Source organism: Plectropomus leopardus, chromosome 17, assembly GCF_026936395.1.
Source record: "Plectropomus leopardus strain MGB_pleo_1.0 chromosome 17, ASM2693639v1, whole genome shotgun sequence".
NCBI lineage: Eukaryota > Metazoa > Chordata > Actinopteri > Perciformes > Serranidae > Plectropomus > Plectropomus leopardus.
The window spans coordinates 15,438,326-15,465,711 of NC_142192.1; the positions used below are offsets into that span (position 1 = coordinate 15,438,326).

Genomic DNA, 27,386 nt, shown 5'->3' on the forward strand with positions numbered 1-27,386 from the left:
TGTATTCAGAAGGAAAGCCTTTTCTTCTCACTTATGTTCCTCTGCCTGAACCCTCTAAGCCTCTCTGCAGCCAGCGGAGTGGAGAGACACTGAACATGAGTCCTAAATTACAGCCTTACTAAAGAAACAAAAACAAACCAATAGCGCGACCTGTTTCTTATTACCAAACAAGCCGCGCTGAACGAGTGGAGAAAGGAAAGAAACTATTTTTTTTTATAAAGACAGACAGGGAGGGGAAAAGGAGAGAAAGAGAAAGGTGATATTTACTTCAACTCAGCCTTACCTTCTGAGGGAAGACAGCTTGTGCATTGTTTTTTTTTTGGTTTTTTTACACTTTAATGAGGCAATAAATATACAGTCTTTAACTCTTTAAAGGAGAGGCCGTTCCAGAGCCCGCCGTTTATATTATCAGCTTTTATAGACCTGTCAACACTCAGTCCTCTTTAGTTTTTCTTTTTTTTGTCTCTCTGGCTGAGGCACAACTGCATTTCATATGCCATGTTACATTGCAATTTTTATAAACTTGACATTCCACCAAATTATGCATTTATTTTTTAAGTGCTAGGAATTCAGAGCACTATGCCGCCTGTACTTAACAGAAATTACTCAGGTTATTATCAAATAAAAATGGCTTTACAGAAAAACGAAAGAAAAAGAAATCAAAGTACAGACATTTATTGCATGGGAAAACAAACGCGCCTTTAATGCCATGTAAGCTTCAGCTATTAATGTTTTTAATAGGTAATAAAGAAGGGAGTTCTTTATTTTGTGCCTTGGTGAGGCGCTTTAATCTGATGAACGGCAATGACGGAAAAGGGGGCAAGGGAGAAAAAGAGAGAATTCTGTAATGCATCACAATAAAGCAACTTTGACAAGTCTATAATCTCAGTCACAAGTTATTTGCTTTTGGTGAAATGGTAGCCCGACACAAGTGGCAGACACTGTAGTCAGTGTTTGTGCATGGCATGATGTGTGGTATGTTTTTCATGCAATTTTCCACTTGTATGTGAGTCTCATAACTCCCAGGCATTGGGATATTCATTAACCTTTGGGAGAGGCAGAAAAACAGCAGACCTTTTAATTGCCACCAAGACAACGTCACTCTAATTGATCCTTTTAAATATGAAAATTTACATATGTGCATATATAATCACCCGCAATGATCTTGCACCCTGTCGACAGCAACAATTAAAATGAAATTCACTTACTCTTCCCTGTTTGCGAGCGGGATGTGTGCGCTGCATTTCAAATCAAGCCCTAATGTGCTAACGCCTCGCACACCTACAGAAGGCTGGCATTAGACTTGTTTAAATCAATTAGGCAAATGTGAAATAAGCAATGAGTACAAATGTCTTCCCTTTTCACCTCTGAGCTTCCAGGCATCAGAGTAATGGTGCCAATCATGCGCATACACACACACATAGAGCTACCCACCCCCTCCTCCACCTTCATCTCCATCCCTTAGTTGCAACCAGCACTCTCCACCTCCAAACCTAACCTTTATCTTCTCCACAGACAAGATACAGTGCCACGTACAGTATTTTTGTTTATAGCAGAATAGATGAGCAGAGGTCAGACCCTCAGATAAATAAACAGAGTTTGTATGAAAACTTCTTCAGTGGTGCATTTAGGGCAGCGTGCTTAGTGCTTTGACGGGATAGGCTGAATAAGTATTCATAAAATTGTATAAAATTGTCAAATGCAAACAAAGGCAGTGTTGAAACCTGGACATTCATTTTAAGTTATATAATAATAATGGTACATATGAGCAAAAAAGGGAGGGAAAAAAATGTAATGAATGCCATAATACCAATATAGGAAAATGAGCAAGAAATGTCTTTATGTGACATAAGCAATTATGAGTTTCTGGGATTTGTACTTTTCAAAGATTAGTACATCATTTCTTAAAGCACATAACAGCACCCACTGTATAAATACTAGAAGTGGAGTTAGACGCTCTCTCTGCAAACTTGACGACGGCGTTATTCTTTTTTTTTGTCATCAAATTTTAGTGTTTTTTTGTATGGCAGTATACAAGTATATATTCCATGCTTTGAGTTTACACTTAAATCATTAGAAAATTAATGAGCATATTTGGTAATCACATAGCTGCGTATTATATAACCCCCCCCTTCTCCTATGGTGACCCCCCACCCCACCCCAACATCTCTGTATACACAAATTCAGGAAAAATATTGCAGTTCGATTCTCTCGGTCAACAAATCACACTCCGCAGACCAAAGGTTGATTGGTAGAGAATCCAGCAAATCACATCATATTCATAGCCCATTATTCTGTTTAAATCAGCGGCAGAGTCACTCACCAAAAGTGGTCATTCCATTGCCTGTTTTATCAAACAGCAGGAAGGCAACCAGGAAGAGGGAGTCCGGGGCACACAGCACCGACTCAAATGCTACAAACTCCTGAAAGGAGATCAACCTGAGAGAGGAAAGAGAAGAAAGAAAGGCAGGACTGTGAAAGACTGTTAAATGCTGTCATTTGAGTTGATTTATTAATGTGGTGTTCAAGTTTCAAGCTCCCTGTATAAATACTTAATCAGCTACACATGTGAGACACAGTCTTTGATATTCGTTTAGTCATATAATGCATAATAAAGACTTAACCTGAGTTCATACAATGGAATATTCAATTAAAAAACAAGCTATTTTAACACTGCATTAAACTACAAACTCCACTGTAATTATTGCCACACAGTGGCAAACCAGCACACTTAGACAACCTATCAATCTGTGCCATGAGCAATTCAAGAGGCCTTTTATCCAGTAGTCTGTTATTCCATATGTAATGTCATAAACTCATCGAGTATGACAGCAAGAAAATAAAACAATTTAAAAGGCTCAGTGTGTGCTCCCAGTCTGAGTTGGCAGCTGGTATACTGAGAGCCAACTTTATACCAACAGAAAGAAAATGATTAAATATGAAGTTTTATATTTTAGTGTGCCATTTTAAACAAGTAGACAGGCGAGGAGGGAGTTGGGAGCCAGTTGAAGAAATATAATTCCATTCAGTATAAACATAATACAATATGCAGTTTAGAGTTAAAGTCAAGAGAGGCCAAGGTGAAAAATGAATTTAAACAGGGAACAAATTCATCTGCATCAACACAAGAAACACATGTTATGAGTTGGAAGTAAACACAACAGATGAATTTTATAATTATACCACTGCCTCTCTTTCCAAGTTTGTCAGTGTTTTGATGAATACTATTTTATTTCTCTTCTTTCTGTAGTGACACAAAATGCCCACATACATCATTAACAAGAAAAGAATAAATATAAACATCGCTATTGTGTGAACCCGCTGAGAGCCCCCGTGGGAGAGTCCTGCTGTGGGGAACTGGACCACACAGTCTCGCCTTTATTTGGGCCCTGGTTTACAGTTGCTACAAGTCCATTATGAATTTCACAAATGGCTCTGATAATTACAGGAGGGGTCAGTGCTAATGAGCCAGTGAGCATCCATCTATTAAACCTATTTCAATTTCCAAGGGGGGAGTAGGGAGAAGAAGAGGGGTGCAATGATTACATTTTTAATTAATTATGGTACTGATGAAATTTAGACGTGTTTGTTTGGACTCTGAGTGTTTCTGGTTTGCATGTGGGTGCTGATATGCATCTTTATATGCTGAACAAACATTGTATAGATGAAACAGACTGAAAAGGAGTTGTGAACTGACAACAGTTTTTGTTTATCAAAATTAGGACCCAAAAAGCTTTGAAGCTTTGATCACTGCCATGGTAATCAACATCAAAATCATTATTCCACTTCACATTTTCTATATATTAAAGTCCCAAATAGTTATCCAAGATGATTCCTTATGCATCACCATTATTTTTGTCATTATTTAAGTCATCAGTAGTCAGCACTGGTGAAACTGGGACAGTTTGTCCACATATACCATGTTAACATATACACTAGCAAGATGTCGAAAAATAGAAAAGTAGAGAATAGAATAGTTTCGAAATTTGCAAATATGACCCCCAGAAGTCAAGATTTACCACATGAAACTGGTTTGTCAAAAACCCACAAAAAACTTACCTGAAAACTGTAACAGCTAAGCCACCTTGTAAAGCATTCTTTGTTTCTAGCTATTATTGATAATGTTGCTACAACCTGCATGCTAACAAAGTGGCTAACTATCAACTTATTTTAGATGCATTAACTGATGTCCTCATCTCTCATTTAACCGCCAGCACCCCTCAAAGCTTTGATTTATCACTGAAGATTCAATGCCAAAAAAATAGGTCATCAGAAAGCCACAATCACAATAATACCAGAAAAAGAGAAACATAAAATTCAGTCTCTCCAGGATGTTGCGATCACAACAATTAACACATATTGAGCCAATTTCAAGGAATTCTGTGCGACCTTGCAATTTTGCCTAATCATGCAACTTTGACGCAAATCTGACCATTTAAAACTAGCAAAATCTCTTTCATTGTAGAGCTGTGCCCAGCATATTGACCCATTGTTTATTAATGGGTTTAATGACAGAATCAAGCAGTTTAGGTGTCAGTGCAAGACTGTGGGGACTATTTAACAGCTCTTTGTCGGATGATAGCTGCTATTGTTGTGTTAGCTTGTGCTAACCAGGACAGAGCAGGAGGAGAGCAGCTACCAGGGACGGTCCTTCAGTTGAGTCAAACAACAGCAAAAGATGATCGGCAGCAATTGGCTGTTGCTGCCCCGTGTGGTCCATCCCTCCCTAATTCTCAAATTCACATTGCAACTATTTTTGCAATTTTCACTTGCCCTTGAAATTTTATTGCAAAAAAATTCTAAAAATGTAACATTTTTTTTCCAAACTGCGGTGAAATTAGGCATTTCAAGCAGAAACAATCACAAAAACAGCCTGCGAAATCCTGGAGGGACTGAAAATTGGTGCGAGAGACACCTGATAAAGGTTTAAAATCATGTTTAGATTACTGGCATTTTGAATGTATTTTGAAGATGTTATTCTTCCCTTCAACCGCCCATGATAAAAACCCACATAAAGTCCAAAACAGTCAATACAAAGGACTTGGATCAACACTTGGTTTCAATAAAAACTCAGAAATACATACTGGTATCAAAGATACTTCCAGAAAATAATAGATAGGTGTGGTGGAGAGAGAGCAACAGAGAAATATGGAGAGGGAATAAAAGTGAGCATACAGTTCTCCTCCGTGGCAAATGAAATCAGCTGTCGTTGTTTCAAAGGCAAGTCTAATTGTTTTATTAACTAAGCAGGTAGTTCTTAAGAGCGGGGCCCTGCTGATGGCAGGTAGGTGGAAGGGGGCACAAAAGCACACTGCTGCGACCGTGAATCCACTGCTAAAACAAAACCAATACCATTGCTGCTCACGCTGCTGGAATATTACCAAACTCTCCGATAATGATCATTCTTTTGTGACAGATGTATAGTACACTCTGAAATTATACCTCAGAGCGGTTAATGAGGGAGTTTAAGCAGGTTCAGGCTGCAGCACAAAGACTCAGAGAGCACTAGTGTTCCCAGACAGAACCAAGGGGGAAAAAAAAGTCAGATTTCTTCTTTTTCACACGCATCAATTTACATGCACACTGGTCGTCCCGTCTGTGTTTTCCCAGACGCGGATAATCAGCATATTACTGTAACCGAGAGGGCTGCTGATCATGAAGGGATTGGACTTTGGTTTAGACCGGGGAGTCCAGACAAGATCCAGGGGGCATCTCCATAACACACACGAGAAACATTCCACGTACTCGTAAGCATTTACGCACAGCTCTGTAGCCGGGGATGAAGCTTATGATGGTTGATTAGCAGCGCCATGACGGCTGCAAAATGATTACCATGAGAGGGGGGAAGCCGTCGTTTTTGTTATGCGGACCCAACCCCAACGAGACACTCAATAATCAAATCAACCAACAACATCTCCCAACCATCAACTGCTGTGGCATGTGTCCAGGGCTGCCCAATCCATGTACGCAGCCTGGGATGAACTTCGGAGACAGGGCTAATGTGATACTGCAGTATGGCATCTCTTCAGCGTCCTGTGTGCTTACTTTACTCCGCAAGATTTTAGTAAATCTTTAAAACAGGCGCAGACATATCCGTGGCATGTATCAGACGGGAGAAGTAACACACAAGACATAAACAAAGACTTGATTCTAGCATGTGCTTCTGCGGATGACAGCTGAATGATGTTTTTGTTAGGATGCCAATACAACGCAATTTAAACTGTCTTCGCAACGTCCGACTGGCATAAAAACCCCACCGTATATTCCATATATTTTTGTTTGTTTTTATCTTATCTTCGCCACCCGGCTTTTAACTCTGTCTCCTCTCAGCAGGCATCCAAATACACTCCTCTGAACCGAAAACTAGGCTTGGAAACATTGTTTACAAGTAACATAAATGCATGGTGTTGGTTAGGCTTGGCTGATAGAAAGACAGCTCTCCTTCGTTGATAGTAGTGGGAGAGAGGGGCCTAGAGGGGCTTCAATAATCCCCTGTCCCTGGCATCTTGGCATTGTTACTGACAGCCTTCCACCCACCTAGAGCGTGCTTGCATGAGGACACACACACAGAGACACACCCCAAACACACACAGACACACACCCAGATTAGAGCTAGCTGCCAGTATCTGTTCGGTTTCTAAGAGTGGACACCCACCAGTACAAGTCCAGAATACCCACAGCAGCTGGCAGTCTGCTATTTTCCCAGCACGCTCCCTTAACAAAGTTTTTTTTTCCTTTTTTTCCTAAACCTCCAAGAGTCTATGGGGGGGAGTGTGGTTTTTCTTTTCCTTCACACTTGAACAGATGCTTCTATCAAAATATCCAAGGGAAGAAGGAATAGAGAAGCAGAAAGGTAGGGAGTCAAAACGAAATGGAGGTGGCTCAGAGTGCATTATGGTATGTTAGAGAGTGTAAAGCAAGTGATGAGAGTGGAGGAGGAAAAAAGAGCAGACATAAATAAGTCGAGTGAAAGAGAAAAAATCTTTAAACCATCCCGAAGCTCTGTATGTAAGTGCACACACACATATAAAAAACATTTGATTCCTGGAAATTGAGACATCTACACCCTCCAAAGTTTCTCTTCCTCTCTCTCCTATGTCTTTCTATCCGTCTCTCTGTCTCACTGAGAGCGAATAAGAGGGAGAAAAGTGATTTCCACATAACAGATTGTTACAACTGTCACTATATCCCCTGATTTACGCAGTCACGGGGAGGCAGACAAATGCATTTTCACTGTTTACATCCCCACACATACACTCAAACACACTGGCATCTAAGTCAAATTTCTCTCACACAGATTCGCTCCAACAGCAAAGTAAGCGAGCATGCTGTCTGCCATCCGACCCCCTGCTAAATCTATTACCCCCAACTCATCTTGCTGAAATGGAGTCCTATCTGGGAAAAACAGCGGCAGGCATATACTATGCTCATGTATCAACCGAAACTTATTGTTCACAACCATATTTGCATGAGATCGGGCGCGCTAGATGAAAATACAGACACTAAAGTGGTTTGTTTTGTCTTGTTCCCTTCATAAGGTTTGCACGGATGAGCGCTCGAAAAACAATGCATTTGTGTTCCCAGCTACCACTGACAGTGCTGCTGATGTTGCCGCGTCTCTACTTTTTACATCCATCTGTTTTGTGTTCGTGAGACGCAGGTTTGCAGAATAATCATCCAGACTCTTTGTCTCGTCGAATCATTTATCTATCAAAGTTCAGGAGGAAAATAACACATCGCAAAGTATGAGCATCATAAGGCCTTTACAATGTCAACTGTAAAAAAAAAAAGAATCATCTAAACCTAGGTCTAAACAGAATTTTTTCCCCCTGTTTTGCCCCCATATCATTTCCATTCCCCTCCACAAAACCAAAATGAGGTTTAGATACAAAGCCTGGGCCATGGGTTCCTAATAGATTTACCCTGATGCCACGGCCACCATTTATCCTGCTCCAAAGCCGCACAATGCAACGGAGTGCTCCTGAATAGCACAGGCAATTACAGTGCGTGTGTGTGTGTTTTTTACGTGTGTGTGGGTGCGTGCATGTGTGGGTGCGTTGCTCTCTCTTTTTTCCAATTCCAAAACCCCCACTACTCCATCTCCCCATCCTCTGCTCGCACACACACACACACATACACACACCTTAAAGCAGATGTAATAACATGAAACTACGCAGCCATGTGCACTTTGCTGTTTGTAGAAGCCCAGGTGGTTACCATGGCAATGTGGGCTTTTTTTATCTTTTTTGACTTACCCTAACATTTTATTACCCATCATTATGTATCATTAAATACATACATATTAATGTAAAAAAAAAACAGGGGTGATGGGGATGGGGGGAGGAGTAAGTGTGAAATTGGGGGTGTATCTACAAAGACGGAAACACCTGAAAGGGGCCTTTGGTGGTTTGATGTCTCTTTGCTATATAATTCAAGTACGAGCATCCTTCCTGTGATTTTTCTTTCTTTTTTTTTACACCAAAGGATTCAGTCATAGGTTTGTTTATAAAATGCAAAATAACACTAGAAGCATAGTCACACAGGATCAAAGGGATAAATAATACATGCACTGATAGCTTTGATAAGAGTCTGTCATAAGCTTACTATTTAGCAGTTGGCTTGATATTAATGAGAGGAGATAAATTTGTGGCTTAAAATGAAACTCAGCACAGCAATTTCACAGTCAGATGAGCAACTTCAGCCAAAGATATTTTCAAACAGTACAATCCTCATGAGACACTCTGCTGTTGATACTATATATATACTATATATATTTTTTTTTATCATTTTATTTTTTCAAAATCTATGGCTATTTTTGACCTTCATCAATGACATTATGTCACATCATTCCATTCATAATAGCAGATATTCCATAATTATACCATCCAAGGTGCAAGGATTATCTAATGAATTCTGTTTTTAATTACCAGCGTCTTAATTTGTGTAAAACATCAGATCACTAACCCATCTTTCTTCTGATCCACCACTCCAGCCAGCAGCTCTATGGCCTCGTCCGACAGCCGGATGTCCGTGTGGGCATGGAGGAAACGGTCCACAAAGTCCTGCGGCGACATGTAGCACTCATCATTCTTCTTGACGCTGGCATACTGTAAAGAGAAGAAAAAGACACAGACACAAGGCAGGACACATGCTGAGCTTTAGAATTTGATTTAAAAAAACAAACAAACATAAATCGAATGATGGGTGAAAAGCTTCTTTTCCAAGAGACAAACACAAAAGAGGAAACAAAAATTACATAGGTAAAATCCTACCTTTTCAAAAATGCCTTTCAACTCAGTGGGGTCGGCCCTCCTAGGCAGAACTGCCTGCAAGAAAATAGTGAAGTTCTGTTAACACAATGGCCCACTTTGCATCGTGCATTGTTTAAAGAACGCTATACAACAGCGGTTCAGATTGTTTTATTTGAATACTCTGAAGATGTGGACGTATCTAGTAATTCTCAAGCAAAGAGAAATAAAAGGAACTGGCAAATTAAACATAATTTTGATCTTGGAGACTTGTTCTTAACTTTGGGAACACACATCTTAGATTACTGCCGCATTCACATGCTCCTTGGATGATCCCATTTTCCAGGTTGAGAAGTCATTCTTCTGACTTTGCTGTGTTAATGAGCTTTACGTCATAATATGGAAAAAAACATAGACCATTCAAGGAAGGTGTGCTGTATTTTATTGCTGCAAGCATTTAAAAAACATGTTGATAACACTTTAAATTTTGATATTCCAGAGTAATTTTCTCCCAGACTTGTTGCTGCATCAATACATCACCTGAAAGTACTAAAATATTATTTTATACTCATAAAAACCTTTTCTAACTAATGTAGGTGCTCTACTTGGACAGCAAATAATGGTAACAACCTCACACCATATTAAAGACTGCATGTTACAAAAAACTGACATGCAGTATGTGAAACAATAAAAGTTTATTACCATGCATTGAGCATTCCTCTGCCATGTTTCTACATATAGGCCATCAACCCAGCAACTCGGGCCAAATTTTTTGCTGATTTTCCAAGATTTTGTTCCAACATGAAGGTGCGTTCATGTCTATTTTCCAAGGCAGAAACTATTTATTCCAATTATTCCGACACCACACGGATGCAGTACTCTAAACTCAAGGTTTATATACTAACTTTTATAGGGCTTTTGACTGTATCCCTTTGTGGAAGGGGAGGTGCACTGAAAAAAATGAAAAGCTAAGTGAACCTTGATTTCTGAATGTCTGATCAAAAACTTAATTTTAGGTAAATATTAGGGGTGGTGGGGGGGGGTTGATACAGCATAGTATTGCAATATATTTGTGTGTCGATATTGTATTGCTACATGGGTGGCAAACAATGATTTTATTAAATGATCTAAATGATCAATAATCAAATAAAAATGAATCTTTTGGTAGCAAACCATAATAATAAACACAATTGCTTTTTCATTCCACTAGATACAATTTTCTGCTATAAAAATGATCAAAGTGAGATCCAGATAATAAAAAACTGAAGAATGATTTCTATCATTTTACAATTCACACACATACTGCCAGAGCTGTGTCAGAACACTGTATGAGGGTAAGGCGGAAGCTGCTAAATTTTAAAAAATTATAATGACAAAGGTGGTCCTTTTGTCAGTTTGTGTTTTAATGGCCATTTCGATAGGGTTTACTGCATACACAACACATTTTTAATTCTACAGGTTCTCCAAGCAAGTCAGTGCATCCAGTGGGTTGTTTTAGAGTAATTAGAAGTATTTTTTACTTATTACTCCAATACTTTAATTACTCAAGTAATATTTGACTCAGCAGCTTTCACTTGTACTGGAGAAATATTTGGCCAGAAGTATATATACTTTAACTCAAGCAATAGAGTTGTGTACTTTGTCCGTCACTGATATTAGGAAAAGCACAGGTATGTCTAATAACATTAATGATAGTTACATTCCATTTAGGAGAGGTCTGTTTATTTTTTATTTGTTTGGTTTTTTTGCATGCTAGCTCACTGTAATAGCTTATATGTTATCAGTTTCACCTGTGCTTTTCCTGCTATGACATGTCAAAATGTCTGCTGTGAAAAAGGTCAAATCCAGATTAAAGTTGGTGAAGTGTCACATGCCAATGTAAATTAAACCACTTTCTGAAACATAGGCTACTGGTTGTGTACAAACAATGACATGTTAAAACGTCTCCTCAAAAGCTTTAGTAACTTGTGGACCTGCAGACGGTTTATAACACATGTAGCACCATGCTAGTGAAGGTTACCTGTGATAACAACCGGCTTTTTAGCACAGACACACCGGTAAACTCGGGACAGGGCCTGAAAGGAGCGGTGTGTAACAGTGTCATCACTTATCAATGTTAAAATGACAGTTCGGTCATTTTAACTTAGTAACCGTAAGCAAACTGTGCATTAACTGGTTAACCGGCTACAGTAAAGCCTCAATGTCATTGCTGTTTGCCCAGTGGTAACCTCGAGCACATCCTCTTAGCAGGCTAACCGGCATTTAACGAGCCCTCCGGCCAGACATCCTCACAGGCAGAGAGCTGCGGAGGAGACTCTCCCGGGACCGAGCACCATCACCGACAAGGCGACAGCTCCGGGAAAGAGGAGAAAGTGAAGTTGAAAACTCAGCTTACCTTTGCTGCCATGCTAAGGAAGCTCACTGTCAACTCGTCCCGTTCACTTCCTCCTGCGTGACGACGTTTCCATGGAGATCACGCACCGGTGCAGTGAAAGGGGGATGAGAGAGGATCAGCTGCACACGTGGTGCTGGTGCACGTGAGGTCAACTGGTCAGTGGCTTGAGCATGTCAGATCCATTCATTGATCCTGTACCTGTGTCTTGTATTAAACGGGACCTATTCAATGACAATGTATTTAAACAGTGATACTCAACTTACAACCAACCTGGCACCCCAGAGTATATAGGGAAAAACTCCCTATCATACTCAACCATTTGGTAATTCACAATAAAAATGAAGTGATTCACACTGGGGATTGTTTTTGTACTTTAGTGTACACAATGTGCCAGAGTGCATAAAACAGCATCAAAATAAAGCTTGTTTTAACAATGAAAAACAATAAAAAGTGCCAGTGGGGGATCCCCCGCACTCCTGACAGAGGTCCTTGCTAAGATACTACATGATGCCAAGCATCATGTAGTATCAGTTTTTATGATACACAAGTATGTGGCCTTGAGGGTCAAAACACAATAACATATCGCATAATGCAAAGACATTTAAAAAACAACATTTTAAAAAAAGGACACTTCAAAAATAGAACATTTTACAATACACTAAAACAATTTAGAAAATACTAACATTTAAAAAAAGGATTTCACAAAACACTACAAGATTTCACGAAACATAAATATTTCACAAACCACAAAGTTCTCACCGCACATTGATTTGTGAAATGTTGTAGCTTTTTGTGAAATGCTGGGGCCACCATACACAAGGCTTACTTAGGCTACCATAGCCTGAGCCTCAGTTTAAACTAATAAAGCAATTTTAAATGGCCCTGCTTAAAGAACACCAGCATCACAGATTTCTTCTGATGATTTCCTACGATTATTTGTATGCTAGTTATGCAAGTTAAAATTAACCAACATAAAAAAGAAAAAAAAACATGCAAAGTGACCTCAAACATTGTGGTAGGGATGATTAGGGATAAAGAGATTGGGCCTTTTACGTGTTTGTACCCAGGGGCCCATTAGCTTACTATTGCTCCACAGTGATCATGTACACCAGTGGTTCTCAACCAGGGGTCCAGGCACCTATAGGGGTCCTTGAGGGAGTTTTTATTCTGACCACAGGTTTCCCTTTCTAAACAGTTATCTCCTTAACTGTTGATGACAACTATTGAAGTCTGGTCTTAATCATATCTAACAACCCAAATTTTTTCAGGTGGAGGTCCCTAAAGAAAAATCTCCATGGTGTGAGACTGAGAAATGCTGATGTAAACAATTGGACCTCTTCCTTCTTGAAAAACTCCCTATCATACTCAATAGATGTGTTATGGCACTTAATGACAGCTTCTATGGTATATGACTTCTGGCCTCAAGTAGCAGCAAAGCATTTCAAAGTTTTTGCTGCATAATGCACTTTAAACATTAATATAAACAATGGCTATCACTGTGTGGGTTTATTCTTATGCACATTGAGTCTGTACTGTACTGAGAACAGAGGTCTATAGACGTAAGAATAAAAGACTTAGTTCCTTCCCCGAACCTTTTCTTTCCTCGCAGTAAATGGTTCCTATACTTTATTTCCAGCTTTTCCAGCCCATCTGTGCTTTGTGCCAGGAGGGAAAAAGGTGCAGAGAGAATTTCATGACTACAAAAGCAAAGGTTAACATTACTCACAGCATAAAAACAATTTAAAAGGGAGCAAAAGGGCTCTAATGGCCCGACAGTCTTCAAAGAAAATGTATTTTGCGCTCAAAATAATTCATAGCTTTTTGCCGGTGGCTTTTCAGCTTCCCGGAGACCCAGCATGAACCACTGTATTTTTCCCAGCAGGCTCTCTGCTCCTCACAAAATGGCCTTCGCTAGGGCATACCTCGCATCCCCTCCAAATATTGACAGCACTGAGTCCATCGCTTATTGGAAAAATGGCTGTAAGTAATGTTTTATCAGCCGATGCAATCTCCACACCTGTATTTTCCCCTGTCATATGACAATATTTGACAAGATTAATGATTTGATCCCATGACATTTTATTTCCCATCACTGTCAATCTGCCAGCAAACAACTCACTTACTTGTGGCATTTGGTGTAGGAAGCATGTAGCAGCATTTGCTTTGCTTGTGTATTATTCATGAATTGCAAAATTCACTTGAGGCATGTAAACTACAGTGTCTAGCAGCTTTGACATAAAACTCTTGACTGTTTATGGAGGAAAATGATTTAAAAATTACCCTCAGTAAAATGATTTTGAGCATCCTTTCAGCCTCTTATTTTTAGCAATAAACCCAAGAATGATTCTGTCGGCCGCCAGAGTAAGTGGGTAATAATGATAAACCTTGTGACCTTTGAACTTCACTCGCCTGAGGGGTCTTCTGCCGCGTCCCCAAGGGCCCACGCGTCCTGACAGCTTGAGCGATGAGTGGCAGACGGCTTTTTCAATCAGCCCCCTTCTATTTTTAAACCCGCCCTAAACACAGAGCTTCCAAAATAGACCCGAGCTCTAAACAAATGATTAATAGGGCACTTAGGGTCTCCCCACTGACCAGCGAGTCCCTATTAACAGCCAATAACGGAGGCCCTCTGGGGTCAAAAGGTTTAAAGACTTTCTAATAAAAGTAACAGAGACATGGGGATGTGTTTTGGAGGAGAAAAACTTGTGTCTCAGTTTGAAATGCTGACAAGTTAATAATCCCTTCTCAAATGGCCCTACCACAGTAAAATGGCCAGTTTGTTCTTACTTTTATTGCTATCATCTGTCAGTCACTCACATCTTTCTCTTTTTTCTCCTCCTGCCTGTTCTTAAGTGGACTGAAAGAGCTAAAACAGCTTTACAGTAATGTTCTCGCTGGGGCTTTATTCTGATTCCCCCACTCTTTCTTTTCTTTTTTGCTTGAATGTGAATTCTTATTGTAGTTTTAGGCAGGAAATGCCTAATGGATTCCCAAAGACATATTCATGACATGGTAATGAGATTCAAATTTACAAGACATTTTTGACCTGAAAAAAAAAAGAGGCCGCTTGTGGCAATGGCTTTGTCCTGTTTTCCTCAGCTCAAGAATACAGTTTCACAATCAGTCTCAATATTCCTAATGTCATTTTAAAATTTATGGGATGGAGACACAAAGCCAAAGATTTAAAATCTAGAAAGAAAATGAAGGAATTCATTGATCTGTCAATTACAGTCAAAAAACAGTATCTAGAGTTTATGGAGAGCAGGGGTCAGTGGCAGTTATATTAGATTTTTATTGTTGCACTGTGGCCCTACTACCATAAATGTGTTGCTTTTAAGGTGCAAAAGTTTTATCAATGTTTACATGAAATATATATACATTTTTCAGTTTTATGTTCCCAATTTGGATGGCCCTGACCTAACCCACATCTTAATTTTTCCAAGAATCTCGTTTTTTTTGGTACATCAGCTGATGTTCTTTTAGATTTATTATTGGTGCGAAGTTGCTTGAGGACACATCAGCAGGATCAGTGGCTGTTGATGCACACAGTGGCTGTATACCTGCAGTCAATCGATTAGAGCCACATTACTTCTAATTAACTATGTTTCATGTAAGAGCCAAAATTTATGAAAACACCTGTTGTCAAATGACAAACCGTTGCAAACTTCACACTTGTCAGAGTGGGAATTTTATATAACTTGGAAGTGTCACCAAAACCACACAGTAAACAGTCTGCCCAGATAGAGTTAAACGACTCAGACAAATCTGTTTTGCATAAATGACGAGAAGGTGGCGAGAAGAGAAATGATAAAAGAAAACAGCGTGGTGGGGCCATCAAATTAGCCTGCTCTTACATATAAGACAAAAAACAAGATTTTTATGCGCTATTCTGATGTTTTGTGCTTCTTCCATGCTTCTTTATGATAGACTACCTCTTCCATAAGTAAAAGAGTCCTGCTAATACATAAAAGCTATTTCGTCTTTTCTGTATCTGTCATATAGGGAGCCTATTAGCAAAATAATAGAGTTCTCTCAGTATGCATAGTCTCTGCTGTCTGTCTAACAACAAAACACTGCCTATTATAATCTACTTTCATTTCTCCAATCAGTTGGTTGTCAAACACTATCTTTAATCATCATACATAACATGCACTGCATTAAAGTGGCATTCTTGTAAACACCATATCTGTAATAGCGTGTGACAAGCTGCCTTTGTTTACACCATAATAACTGGGTGTTTGAATAACTTCTCAATGACTTTAAGTAACCAGCAGCCAGACTCACTCTGCTTCCATTCAGCCGTGCAGCCTGATAACCTGGACTGACGTTTGGCATGAAGTGGACTGCGGATTATACCAAACAGTAGGGCTGAATGGTCGTCTCAGGCATTTCACCTGCGGCCCTGAGACATGGGAGTGCATTTCCTGCGCACACATCGTGGATGTAGTGTGCATCCGCTTGTCTCATTATGCAAATGTTGACGTGTGCATTCATAAACATGTGAGGCACGAGAAGTTAATATCAGCCCCACCCACACACATTTATTTGAAGCACTAGCTTTGCTTCCTCTGCAGACTCTCCCTCTTTTAGATCTGCCAACCTAAACCTCAAGGCAGGCTGTCTTTGCTACAGCTTCTGGATGAATCTGCTTAGTATCTTTCAGTTCAGATGAAGCACTACACTAACCATGCTTCAGGGCATCTGGGATGGGCCAGGGGGCCTGGTGAAGCAGGGGAAAGGAGCTTTGAGATGGTCCAGGCTCAAGCTCCTCTCTTCCTCAACAACAAGGACCCACGCTGAAGCACGCTCAGACCCTGCAACCCGAGAGGGCACAGGGGTCCTCCAGGCTGCCTGGGTTGGGATAAATGAACCCAGATGCTTCCCGAAAAGAGCAACCAGGCTGAGAGAATAAGGGTGGGGGGAGTAGGTGGTGGAGACAGAAAAAGGACCTGTTTTTTCTTTTCTTCTTTCCCTAGTGGAGGCAGTTATCTGTCAGATTCCTGCGCTTTCTCATAACCACTGATCACAGAGGCCTCCATGCAAGGAGCATTATGGGAAATCATCAGAGGGGCATTTGTCTTTGAAGGAGAATGAGAGCAGCGGCAAATCTTTAAGTCCTTTCCTGTTCCTCTTCCTGTCAAGCTGCCACCTGGACTGAGAGAGAAGGAGGGAGCAAGAGAATGATGGTCGCATTTGTATAAATGACTTGACTAAAGTTCAAGTTGGCACAGGAAGTTTTAGAATGTAACATAAACAGGGGGGTTAAATGAAGGATTTGTTGTATGGGTTAGCTGTTTATCTTAACAACACATTTCATGCAAGACGCTAAGCTGTCACTGTGCTGATGGTTGCCATTTTAATACCTGTCTTAGGAATAGTTTACTTTTTGAAGAGAGTTAGATCACATTCTCATCCCAAGTCATCACATGCTGCGACTTTGTAGTGGACTTCAGCGTCTACATATTACGTTTTAGGTGTCCTTCTTAGTCTGCTATTGACATTCCAGGATGACGCTACAGTGATGTCAACAAATGCACATGGTGGGATGATGCGGCATGTGGTTATGTTTAGATAACACAAGCACATAGCAACTATTTTATGTAGTCTATTAAAGTCACCAACGCTGGGACGTCAACAAACACACATACTGGCATGGATGTTTAGGATTAGGCAAGGACAGGGTGGTTAGGTTTAGGCAAAAGGGCTCTTGGGTAGGTGTAGAAAAAAACATTACATTCAGGGGGTGAAGCGAACACCAGAATCCCCCTTGAAAGGCTCTGTTCAGTCATCCAGGGGTGCATCATGCAGACGCGAACGGTAGCTTTTGCCGTCAGGATCTTACACCAAAAGTACTACAAAAGCAGTGATATTTGACAACTTTGGACTGAGAACTGGCTACAAGATCAAACGAATGCCCCAGGAATGAGCATTAAATGAGTTCACATTTTAGCACTCCCACTTCCCTTGTCTTTAAGTCACTGGGTTTTTGGTTAGATGCCTGATATAATAGATGTCTCAGGTTGCCTACTTTGACATGGTGCCATTACCCTCTTGCTACCTTAAAAAAATGAGTAGTGCAGGTATGAGTAAAGTACTTTCAACTGGCCAAGCCTGGGCCTATAATAAATGCCAAAATGCAACCGAACAGACAGGCTTGAAGTATCATTGCTACACCATTATTATATGAGTTATTAGTTCTATATGAGATTTGTTTATCATTCTCACCTGTTATGAAATGGATAGAGTGGACATAAATATGATTTGACTTATAGGACTCTGGGATTGTTTTGGTTGACACTCCTGTCAGTGTTAATGTGAGCCCTCTTGATGGCTGCACGACACTATTTCCTTCTCGATTCCTCAACTCTGGTATGATTTAAAACTGGAGGCTTTGACTTTTACATATTTACTTGTACATCCAGTTGCAACAACTCCTCACCATGCTGGCATGTTGATCAAGAAGAAAAAGATATTAATTTCACGCTTTTCCAAGCAGTTGTCTGCACAGCTACATACTGTACCAGTGGTGATCTCTCACCCATGCCATGGTCATGCACTAACACCAGACTGGAAGTCAAATTCAAGAATTGGCTCCCTTGTCTTGACTGATTTTCACTTGTCATTTGCAAACTAACCTTTACCATTAGTCCACCTGCAAACTGCAGCTCGATCCTCAGCCAACTGTGGGTGGTGTACTAAAAACAACTAGCTGCATGAAAACATTGTAATGCAGATGCCTCCTTTTACGCGGTGGCGCTTCAAAGCTCCTTTTCCACTGCAGACTACAGCGATGTGTTTCTCACCAGGGACCTCAGGAGTAACCTGTGTCACTACCAATCTGCCAGCCTCTCCTGATGCCATCCAGATGCCCCATCCTGAAACACACACCGGCCTCTTTGTTTGCTCCACTTGAGGTTTATGGCCCGTTTTTTCACAGAGTTGGACATGCACTAACACAGACGCACGTTAACCAAAAATACACACTTTGAAACCAACAAGATGTTCAGCCACACTCAACCGCACATGTGCACACACTCACAAACCACCCCCTGTCTGATGTAGATGCAGCAACGAGGAATAAACGACAAATTTCCTATTTCATTTCACTAAGTCTCGCCTGCTTTAGCTCACTCCTAACCTGGCTTGCCACGTCGGAAGACCAAGAGTTAAATTAGAAAGGACTAAATTTCCTGAAATGAAATGACTGTCAACTCAACTTTGCTCCATCATCTCAGAAAAGTGCAAGGAAAAATACCTCAGCCCTTCCATTCTGTTTTTGCGTACTGAACAGCAAACAGAGTTTGAAATATCAAAAGGGACCATGGTAAAAGGCATCGCTCTCAAATGAGTTATGAAAGAAAGTTGAGTTGTTTTAGTCTGTCTTTGATCTCTGGGATTTGTAGTGAGGCAGCAACATGTAGCTCCTGTATATGTCATCATGACCATTAGGAAGTGCTGACATCTATCTGATTAGGACGACAAAACAGCAAGCACCTGTGTGTGTGTGTGTGTGTGTGTGTGTGTGTGTGTGTGTGTGTGTGTTCGTGCATCGGCAAACGTCACTCACATCTGCCGTTGAAAGTGACCATGTGCTTGCATTAATGTGTTTTTTGTGCATGTGTATGAACGCTTTTCATTGGCAGATTTTTTAGCATTTGAGTGCATTTGGAAGAGTCTGCATTTTTGTTCCTCCACATCTGTGAGTGTGTGAGGATGAGAGAGTGCATGCCTGCGTGGTGTGCTGGCTGGCTGTCCTGCCTGGAGGGGAGATAAATGGCTGAGTGTTGTTGTTGTCCACAGAGCAGACACTCAGACAGCCGCTCACACATGATTAATTGTTTCCTTGTTGGGACTGGGACCAGTTGACTGTGGCTGGGCCAAGGCCTCCCACCCAGCCTTACCAGACATGGGTGTGTGTGTGCAAGAGAGTAAGAGAGTGATGAAAGGAAAAGACAGCGAAAAAGCGAGAGAGAATGTTATGTCCTACTTTATGAGTTTGTCTGTCATTGTACTCTGTTTTTAAACATGTGCTATTGTTTTGAACCCAGCCACACAGTGGAGCGGTGAAGGTTTTTTTTGGTCAAATGCGGTGAAATTGATCGATGTGAACTGAGGGGATGATTTGTCCTGCAACCTTTAAATGTTCACTTGAATTGGATTGTGCAATGTTAAAGGTCTTTAATGGACTTTTCCCTGCAGTTGCTTCCCTTGCTTTGTACAGTTACAATGCAGATACGGTGACAGCTAATTAACCATGCTCTAATTACTTGAACCAAGTGAAAGAAACTCCAGCTATTGCCTTGAATCATGGCTGCACATTGATTTCTCATAGGTCAGCACTGCTCAGGTTGATCTACAGTGATGCTGGGTTTTACGGGAGTGCATGAGTGAGCCTGATGATTGATTAATTACAATTATCAGAGGCCTGATAATTCACCAGAGATGATAATAACATCAAGTGTGCTTTACTGCTCTGGCGGAAAAAGCCTCTCCGGTGTCTAAATTGCCCCCCCATCCCCCTATTAATTTCTCTTCCTTCACTGTCCAATGCTTTTAAGTACAGCAGGACAGGTGAATAGCTGTTACGGTGTGTTCAAATATTGTAGGTTTGGGAGGGGACGGGTAAAAATCGGGAGTAAAAATAAAAAAAACAAACACCCTAATTGCCAGGTATCATGGGTGTACGGGAAAGAAACGCAGCAGGGGGGTGTTGTTGCCACAGACGTCACAGTTAAAAACACGCTGCCATCCTCGCAGGGCCGTTCAGCTCAGTTGCACATTGTGGTTTAATGATGGCATGAGCATGACTCACATGCAACACTGATTTACTTTACATTAGACCCTTAATCACAGCAGCTATTATCCCCCCTTTGTGTTGGTAAAAAGTACAGGAATCCAGCAAGACTTGTGTTGGATTAATGCAAAACATTTACTCTGTGAATTTCCGCTTCACTTAGGTGTATTATTTCACAGTTTAAGCCCCTTGCAGGCTACTATCAGCGTGGTTTACGACCAACTTAGGTTGCTAATGGATGAATAAAGCAGCACTGATGTTGCTGGGGTATTATTAACGTTTATACTGTGTCATATTTCATGGATGCAGATCACATGCAGATAACTTTACATACTGCTTCAAAACTGTACAAAACAGCAGTGTTGAGAAAAAAGGGTAGAAGCTTGAAGGCTCTTTAAAAAACTGTGTAAACGATATATGAGTCAGAAAACATTGATTACTAATAAGCACCACAGCTTTCATAAAATCCACAGAAAAAAACATTTAGATCACTACTGTCCTCGATGTTATCGCTAACAACATCGTAGTTTTCTAACAGGTGTGATGTAATTTTCAACTCCGACCTCCAGCATCAGAGGTAAATGGATCACAGCACCAGAGGCTGCAGAGACAGCGGTCAGGCTTACTGCTACTCTGTTAAGCTAGGCTAGTTAACTTTGTCTGTGCTAGTTTTTCTGGGAGACCTATTAGACTACTTTTTCCCTCCATAATGATTAGATTTTGCCTTATTTATGTGGTAAAAGAAATGTGTCCAAACACATGTCCAAAGTCTGGCGCGGGGACCAATTGTGGCCCATGGACCAATTTTAAATGACTCCCATCTTGTCTTTCAAAATATAATACATATGTGGCCCTCCACTCAATATTGGTTAATCAAGCAAGTTCATTTAGCATTTAGCACAGATGGTGAACAAACAAACGAATGGACACCAAATAGCAGACGTTTCCTGCTCGATAGCAGACATCACCACAGCAAAAAAGTTTAAACAGCTGCTTAGGAGCAACGAAAAGGTGAAAATACTTTCAATGAAAGATGAATCAATTATGCTTGCCTCATTTATATGTGATTTATTTTTAAATAACCCATGTGATGGCAAAAAGCAAAAAGTATTTTCACACTATCTAGCTAAAGTTATCTGTAACTAGCCAGAGTGCAGTTGTAGTGTGGTTTTGAACTCAGTTTTCTAGATTTCCCACATTTTTTCTATTATTATTTTTTTTTAATCTCAAAATTACACATTTTTAAGGCTTAATTTTTTTTTTTAGGTCAGATTCTGATCTGTACTTAATGTTGTTTTGGCTTAGGAGAACAGGAGACTACTTTCAATGTGCTCTGTTTTTCACCTTTGTGAAATTATACATTTATCTGTCAAAGTCCTGCAAGATGGATCCTGTCATAAACTGCACGGCTGAAACAGGGCATTCATAATCCATCCTGACATCAAACCAAAGTCTTGTGTTTTCATAGTGATTCAACCACCATGGATAGCGTTAAACTGAAACATACCCATCTGTTTCTTTCTGTGTGCCAACATGTCAGATCAGGTTAAAATCTGAACGGGTTTAAGTGACGGTGAGGCCGTGGCGTGATCCCATACTGTCTCAGATATCCAGTGTCATGTCCACATGTTCAAATGGCTTTATTCTCATTTTCAGCTGAGTTGTGATGATTCTCATTTAAAAAAAAAGAGGTTTCAGAGCAAGCGTAAAATATAAGCCAGATATTGTATCTGTTAGGTATATGTATCTAGGTGGAGTCAAATATTTCCATTTTAGAAATTCATGTTCTGCTTAACCACAAGTATGAAAGTTTGGGTCAAAGTATGGCGCTCGATGCCCTCTGAAGTGAAGATGTCTTTAGTTTTCTAAAGATCAAAGTAATAGCGTAGTTTCAACATGAGCATTTTCTAAATTAAAAAGCTTTGCTCAGCTCAAGTTTGGAATGACTGCAGTGACAGGTTAGTTATCTTGACATTACAAGTGGAAGGAGCAAATTAAAGGGGCTCTACACAAAATTTCAGAGAGCAGTTGTCTGAACATGGTTCTCAACAAAGAGGTGGCTGAGACAGCGGCTATAACAGCGATGGTGCTAACTCCATAAATAGTGCTAAAAAGCATCAGTGTTGACAAAGCTAACAGTGTTAACCAGGGGAGAGCACTATACCTCCACAACAACGCTGTCTCGATATCCGCGATAACTGCCATATGAATGCAGTGCAAAGCAGTGACTATGAGCTAGCCAGTGCAATACACACATGCATGTGCAACCAAACCGATTTACCACTAAAAACCTCAGAGAAGCTCGTATTACAACACACGGAGTCAGCATGACTTCATTCTCTGCTCAATTATGTGTAAGACAATTCTTTTGGTGGCAACCAGTAACTTCCTAGCATCTTTGGCGGTTGACTGGCAAAAAGTCTGGTCCACAACCACATGAGAAAAAAAGGAAACAGCCATTTTTACATATTTTATCTTAATTAGTGAGCTTAAAAGGTTCTTATAGACTGACCTATGGACAGAACAAGGCCAGCTGTTAGTCCTTGCTTACAGTTTTTATGCTAAGCTAAGCTAACCTGGCAATAACTTCATATTTGACAGATAAATAAAAGTGAAATCAATCTTTTTATCCAACTCTCTGCCCAAAAGAGAATTAGCATATTTCTCAAAATGTTTTTGTAAAAAACAAAAGACTTCCATTGTAATGATAAACAAGGCTGCAAGAGTTCAGGTGGATGGGCGACATCATACTACTAACAAAACCAACATGACTGACAATGAACCGCAGAAATGAATCCTAAAACCTGGAAATGAATTAGCATTTCACCACCTCTCATTCTCTCAGAGTCAATGGGTTTTTTGAATGGGTTTTTGGTTAGAAGCCTTAAATCAGGTCTGTGGTTAACAAAAGCTGATGAGACTTTGAGGTTTTGTTCTAGGACATAAAATACGTCAGTAAATACCAGAGGAACTTGGAGGCTTTTCCTTGTCTATACAAAGGCGGTTGATAACAAGTGGCTAAATGAGACTACACAACGTCATCGCATCGAACCAAACACGGCTTTACAGCCTCATAGTGGTGGGTGCGTGACTGTAATCTAGTTTCTAGTAGCTTAATGTTAGCTTTTTACTCCTGGCAATTACATTTAGGCTTCAAAAATCCTAAAAGTTGTGTTCATTTGAGAAGATCATCTTGCTGAACAAAACATGAGCATCAGAAACGTTTGTTTACCACAGAGCTTATTTTCTGCAATGATCCAAAATTCCCTAGATTTTTTGAAGAGGGAACTAGGGCAACGTTATCTTCAGGGTTTGCCTACAGAAAAATGTTATCCCTGGGGCACTCTATAGCACCATCAGTAAAAATGTAATTCATATACACACTGCATGTTATATCCATGGCTTCATGTTCTACTTGAAAAATGTCTGTCTGTATTTTAATGAATCTATCTCAAGAGAATATCTATGATGGCAGATTTAACTTTGCACATAGTGTTAGTATAATAGTATTGGTATGTTTTAGATTATACATATTTCTTCTGATCCCATAGAGAGGGAGAACCATTCAACACAAGACAGGATCATTTTGATGAGAATGAATGGAGCTTAAAAAGTAGCCTGTGGTCAATCCATACTGGTTAATTGAGGCAGTTAGGGTAGAAGGGACATAAAAGCCCCAGTCCTCCTTGACACTGATGACTGTCCTATATGGAACCCTCAGTAGGGCCCTCAGGTCTTTTGATAGGGCATTCGCCAGCGTCCTTTGGGGCTGTTTTACCCCCCACAATAAACAGGCAGCCCTTTGTCAACGAGAGTAGGGGGGTCTGAAGGGTTGCTCCTCGTTATTATTTTCTAAAGTAATTATACCTTATTATCTGTGTTTACTTTAGCGGGGGTGCGAGCGTGCAGGTGTGGGCCATTCGGCAGTGGGTTGGCAATCTCACTAGAGAACGCACCCCAAGTGTCTTTTTTTTTTTTTTAACTCTCTCCCCTCCATCTTTACTTGAAGGTTTTGGGGGGTTTAGTAGTAGTATTGTAGCCCTGCCGCTAATTTCAGCCCAACAAAAGAAACGTGCAATTAGGGCTATTATAGTAGCAGCTGCATGCTTCCTAGCTGTGCAGATACAGCTTCGTCTTCTCCCTGGCTCAGTGGTGAACGGATTGAAGAGAGGAGAAGTAGGGCCTGCAGCGGTGGGGAGAGAGTTCGAATGGTCACAGAAGCTTCCAGTGTCTGCCGAAAAGAGAGGAAAATATAGCCCTGGTGTGTTTCCTCAGTGTAGACACAGCAGGGACTCTCGCCCACAGGCTCGTGGGCCTTTGAGAACAATGGATCTGCCATCTCCCAACATGAAGCATTATGAAATAGTCGTCGCCACAGTTCCATTGGCTGATCTCTCACTTGGAGTCATGTGGTCTCAGAACTGCGTGGGCTGAAAGAAAACGATTTGCAAATAAGAAAATGCTTTTTGAAGAACCTAGTCTTTAAAAAAGACAAGAATCAGTTTACGGAAATGTGCTGCATCCAGTAAAGACAACATAGACTGATCCAGAATGTAATTTGAGGAAAGTATCCAACACAACTTGGATTTTGTATGAAGATTTAACTTTGCGGCCACTAACACACGGGCAGACCTTTAAAAAGTAAAAGTATTTTGAAGATTCTCAATGAAACCCTTCAATAATGTCAAAATATTCACCCAACAGATTCTTATTCAGGCCAGGCGTTAACATTAGCAGTATCAAAACTGCCAGGAGGATATTTTTACACAATTACAGTTGTGACTAACTGATGTAAACATTATGTTTTCATGCATGTGCTGGCTGAAATGAAGTGCTACAGTAATAAGTTTACCATCAACAGGTCCTAACTTTATGCCAAATTATTGCAAATAATTAATAAGCAAATGGAAAATGCTCAGAATGTAAATGCTGTTTGCTAGCTAATGCACGGAGTATATGCAAGCATTCTGACTGGAATTTAGCATAACAATGCAAGAAGGTAATTTAAACTGTCACAGTTGACAGGGATATAGCCTACACTGCACTCATATTTAGTTTTCCACTTTTAACTTCATTTAAATTTGATGGACTAGAGAGAAAGAAGCTTACATTGCTTGACATTGATCGTATACACACCATATATATGTATGGTACCTGCGTGGTGCAGGAATGAGTCCTTAAACCCGAAAATGAATTAGTGTTTTTGCGCTCCCGGTTTCTTCTACCCAAAGTTGATGGGTTTTTTGAATGGGTTCTTGATTAGATGCCTGAAATATGGTCTGCGTTTAACTCAAGCTGAGGAGACTTTCATGTTTTGCTCTGCAACATAAAATATGTCAGCAAATACTACACTCACGAACGTTGAAGCTTCGTATTCCTTAAAAAGGACGGTTGCTAACAAGTGGCTAAATGAGATTACAGAACATCATCACGCCTAACATGGCTATACTGCCTCATTGTGGTGGCAAAGTTGAAGTCATGCAACTGTTGTGTAGTTCTTTTAAAGTCTAATGTTGAGTTTGTACTTCTTGTGATTGCATTAAGGCTTCAAAAAGCATACATGTGGTGTTAATTTGAGATCATTTTGCCTTACAAAATGTTAAAGTATCATAAGCATTTGTTTGCCATGGAGCTTATTTTCTACAATAATGCAAAATCCTAGGAAAAAATCCCATTGGCTTTTTGTTGAGGGAACCAGGGAAAAGTTAATTTTTGTGTTGCCATGCAATTAAACGCCATGCCTGCTGGGGCACTGCAACACAACTTGGACAAACTACACCATAACATTAATTAAAATTATTAAATAATTAAAATTATACTCCTAAAAATGTCACTTTATTAGGTTTTGAATGATTATGTTTACATTTGCTAATAATTTCAGATAATGGTGACATAGCATTTTTAATCAATATACTGGGGGCATTTTGATATTTGAAATTTTGAGAATATTATAATTACTGCCTTGATTTACGCCTCTTTAAGTCACTCGGTATCAGCCACAGTGAGCTTTCTCGTACATGTCACTGGAGAATCATGTGGGTCACAAAGGAACAACAAAAATGCTTGCACAAATTAAAGTCACAAAGACAGCGAAAAGCCTGGCGATCTGTGTGAGGTTGAATATTGAGGGCCCATCAAGGCCCTCATGGCGTCAAACACAAGGGACCAATCTCATGCTCTCAGCACAAACAAAATGGTCACAGGTCCTCCTCTGTTGCTCTCACTTATCGATTCTCTCACTTCACCGACTTCTCAACCCTTAGAATAATCATCTGACTTAGGGCCCTTAGTTTCAAGGGCATAAACAGATTTGAGTATCTCCTATATGTGAGTCAGTGCTCTTTGAGATCACTCGATAAACATGTAACCTTGCTTTATTTCCCGCAGCACTTGCCAACTAAATATTTATTTTCTTTATTGACATGTATATCAGTAGCAGCTGGGGCATTGTCTTTCAATCACAATATGGGCCCAGGAGAGCTGTTGGGCTGTGATATGCAGCTGATTGGGATAATAACCAGTAGTAAACAGGGATTTTGTATTTTCCCAGAAGAGAACGAGAGACTGTCAGATGCTTGTAAGCGTGCTTTCAGTTGCCAACTTTCAAACACTTGACCTGAGCTAACAGATTTCCACCTCCACCTTTTTCCAGCCTTTAATGCCAAAATCAGAGTGTAACACTTTGAAGTGCACAATGGCGCTTTCCAAATATAAACTGATGCAAAACAGCAAAGGATTCTGGTAAATCAGCACCACAAGGGGAAACTAACAAAAGCTAGTAGGGATGGCCACCCACAGGGAGAAGGCAGTGTTGGAAAAAACATTCTAAATGTAGCAGAACTTCATAAAAACATTATAAAATGTCATAACTCATTAGGAATAGTCACTTTTATCGTAACACATTAGCAGTTTATTAGATTTGTAATGTCAAAACTTGTGCTGTTGTGCC

The 27,386-nt window shown here is 40.2% G+C and overlaps 1 protein-coding gene across 2 annotated transcripts in view; it reads right to left on the reverse strand.

The window, feature by feature from the left end:
- The window catches only part of slc25a13 (solute carrier family 25 member 13), a 93,725-nt gene extending 81,840 nt beyond the window's left edge, over positions 1 to 11,885 (reverse strand). The window contains exons 1-4 of one of the 2 annotated variants that reach the window (XM_042507043.2): positions 11,644 to 11,885; positions 9,273 to 9,326; positions 8,965 to 9,107; positions 2,324 to 2,439 (exon numbers count right to left, since the gene is read on the reverse strand). In XM_042507043.2, the coding sequence (XP_042362977.2) occupies positions 2,324 to 2,439; positions 8,965 to 9,107; positions 9,273 to 9,326; positions 11,644 to 11,655 (325 nt within the window). In that variant the 5' untranslated portion in view covers positions 11,656 to 11,885. Of the gene's footprint in view, positions 1 to 2,323; positions 2,440 to 8,964; positions 9,108 to 9,272; positions 9,327 to 11,504; positions 11,560 to 11,643 lie in introns of those variants that run through there. The other variant, XM_088089915.1, reaches the window with a different exon arrangement.
- Positions 11,886 to 27,386: the final 15,501 nt, after the last annotated feature.